This window comes from Cryptomeria japonica, chromosome 7 (genome assembly GCF_030272615.1).
Source record: "Cryptomeria japonica chromosome 7, Sugi_1.0, whole genome shotgun sequence".
Lineage (NCBI taxonomy): Eukaryota > Viridiplantae > Streptophyta > Pinopsida > Cupressales > Cupressaceae > Cryptomeria > Cryptomeria japonica.
Genome location: NC_081411.1, coordinates 132,372,560 through 132,374,449, shown reverse-complemented (window position 1 = coordinate 132,374,449; position 1,890 = coordinate 132,372,560). Strand labels below are relative to the sequence as shown.

General features: G+C 35.3%; 1 protein-coding gene across 1 annotated transcript; it reads left to right on the top strand.

Moving 5' to 3' along the window:
• Positions 1–606: 606 nt before the first annotated feature.
• LOC131072322 (uncharacterized) lies at positions 607–1,071 on the top strand. Its single transcript, XM_058008466.2, has one exon. It carries the CDS (start codon positions 607–609, stop codon positions 1,069–1,071), a length of 465 nt encoding a protein of 154 aa, XP_057864449.2.
• The last annotated feature ends 819 nt before the right edge of the window (positions 1,072–1,890 follow it).

Below are 1,890 nucleotides of genomic sequence, written 5' to 3'. Positions count from 1 at the left end.
CAGTTTGCAATATATCCGTAACTAAATATTATGTGACTTTCCATAATGCCATAAAATATGTATATGTCGTATGTCACTTTATTGCTAATTTGAAAAATCATGGTACTTTATAGAAGAGCTTATCGTACTTAAAACGACATGGACACTTCGATCACCATGTACCTCTTAGATAAAATGTGTGTATACCGTTTGTAGTTCATAATACAAATACACTAAACATTGTGGTCGTTTCCTATTCTCTCTTGAAAGAGCCATTGATTGAACTCTTCCCATCCTTGAATGATCCACGATTCCTTCTAATCGAAAAGCACATGCATAATGTTGTAGACTATGTAATCCAGGTTCAGATTTTGTAGGCACTAATGCCGACCTCCGTTTTTTTGGGTGGAAGGAGAAGATACGTAAATCTTCAAATGTGCTTTAATTTTGAGGGGAAGGACATAGTAAGCTGCTGTAATCAGTAGTGTAGTTGCAGCTTACTCCACCGCAATTGTGGTCGGTTTTCACTGATCACTTTACCAGCCATGCCGACCACATGCAAAAAGATGAGATATTCAACGTCTAGAAGCAGTCCCCCATGCCTATAAAAACCAATCCCTGAGACACATGTCATCACACCGCCCTGAAAATAAAAATCCACAAGCATGGCGTCAATCCGCAACATTGTTCATAGAAAGCGCGAGGCAATTTCTGATGACAGTCGTAATCCCTCACCCGTGGTTCAGGGCCATCTCCATTAATGACAAGGCCGTGGGTCACGTTCTGCTCAGACAGGGCACTGGAATTCATAGCTGTCGTGCCGAGCTGGGCTACGCTGTTAGTAGAAACTACTGGGGCATAGGCATTGCTACTGAAGCTGTCATGCGTGCTATACAGGCCGGGTATTCTGATCTTCCTGGACTGAGACGCATAGAAGCCATGGTGCTGCCTGAGAATCTGCCTTCGCAGAAGGTGCTCGAAAAGGCTGGGTTTACTAGAGAGTGCCTGCTTCGACGTTATATCAAGGTTCGTGAGAACGTCCGAGACTGTATTCTTTACAGTTATCTTTTACCTTTGGATTCCTCTTCTTAATCAGATGAGATCGCACCCACATGGATATTAGCTGTGCTTTAGTCTTTGGATCTTAATTTGACGACAAGATGAATATATTAGTAGTATAGTGAAATAAGATGAAGTATATAATCTTCATCGCATTTGAAAGTACGAACTTGTGGGTATCCCCGTTTTACTGAAAGTATAGATGTCTAACTATAAAAAATAGTAATATTATTACTAATATTTGAGGAGTGCGGTCTGAACTAGCATGTAAGTTTGCTTTGTCTAATTTCTTAGTAGCAATTTCTTCGTATTAGTAGCACTTGTCTCTAAACAAGGTGGAATTGGTTGATTGTAATATATAAATTTATAGATATTTCATAAAACAAATTGAAAAAAAAAAAATTAACTTTCAATTTGCACTTAATAAAATAAAAATCAAAGTAGAAAATTACATTAATTTCTAAATATATTTATAAAAATGTTGATGATTTTTGAAGTTGAAAAAAATTAACTTCCAATTCACACTTAGTCAAATATATATCATTATTAGTATATTAGGATTGTAGGTATGTATGTTTATCTTAATGTTGAAGAGTTTTATTATATCTTACTTTTACATGAGCTTATACCTTCTTATCATGTTGTTTGTAGTGGGAGTAACCATCTTTATATTCTTTCAAGATCATATTTTATTTATTTGCATGTCTAGGTTTATCTATCAATATGATTATCTATTTTTAATTATTACACAACATTTATTTGGTTATTAAGGGTCATTTTATCTTATTATTTGGGTAGTTATTCTTTATTTTATAGTTAATGTCTATTATACATTTGGCCATTCTTCATTGT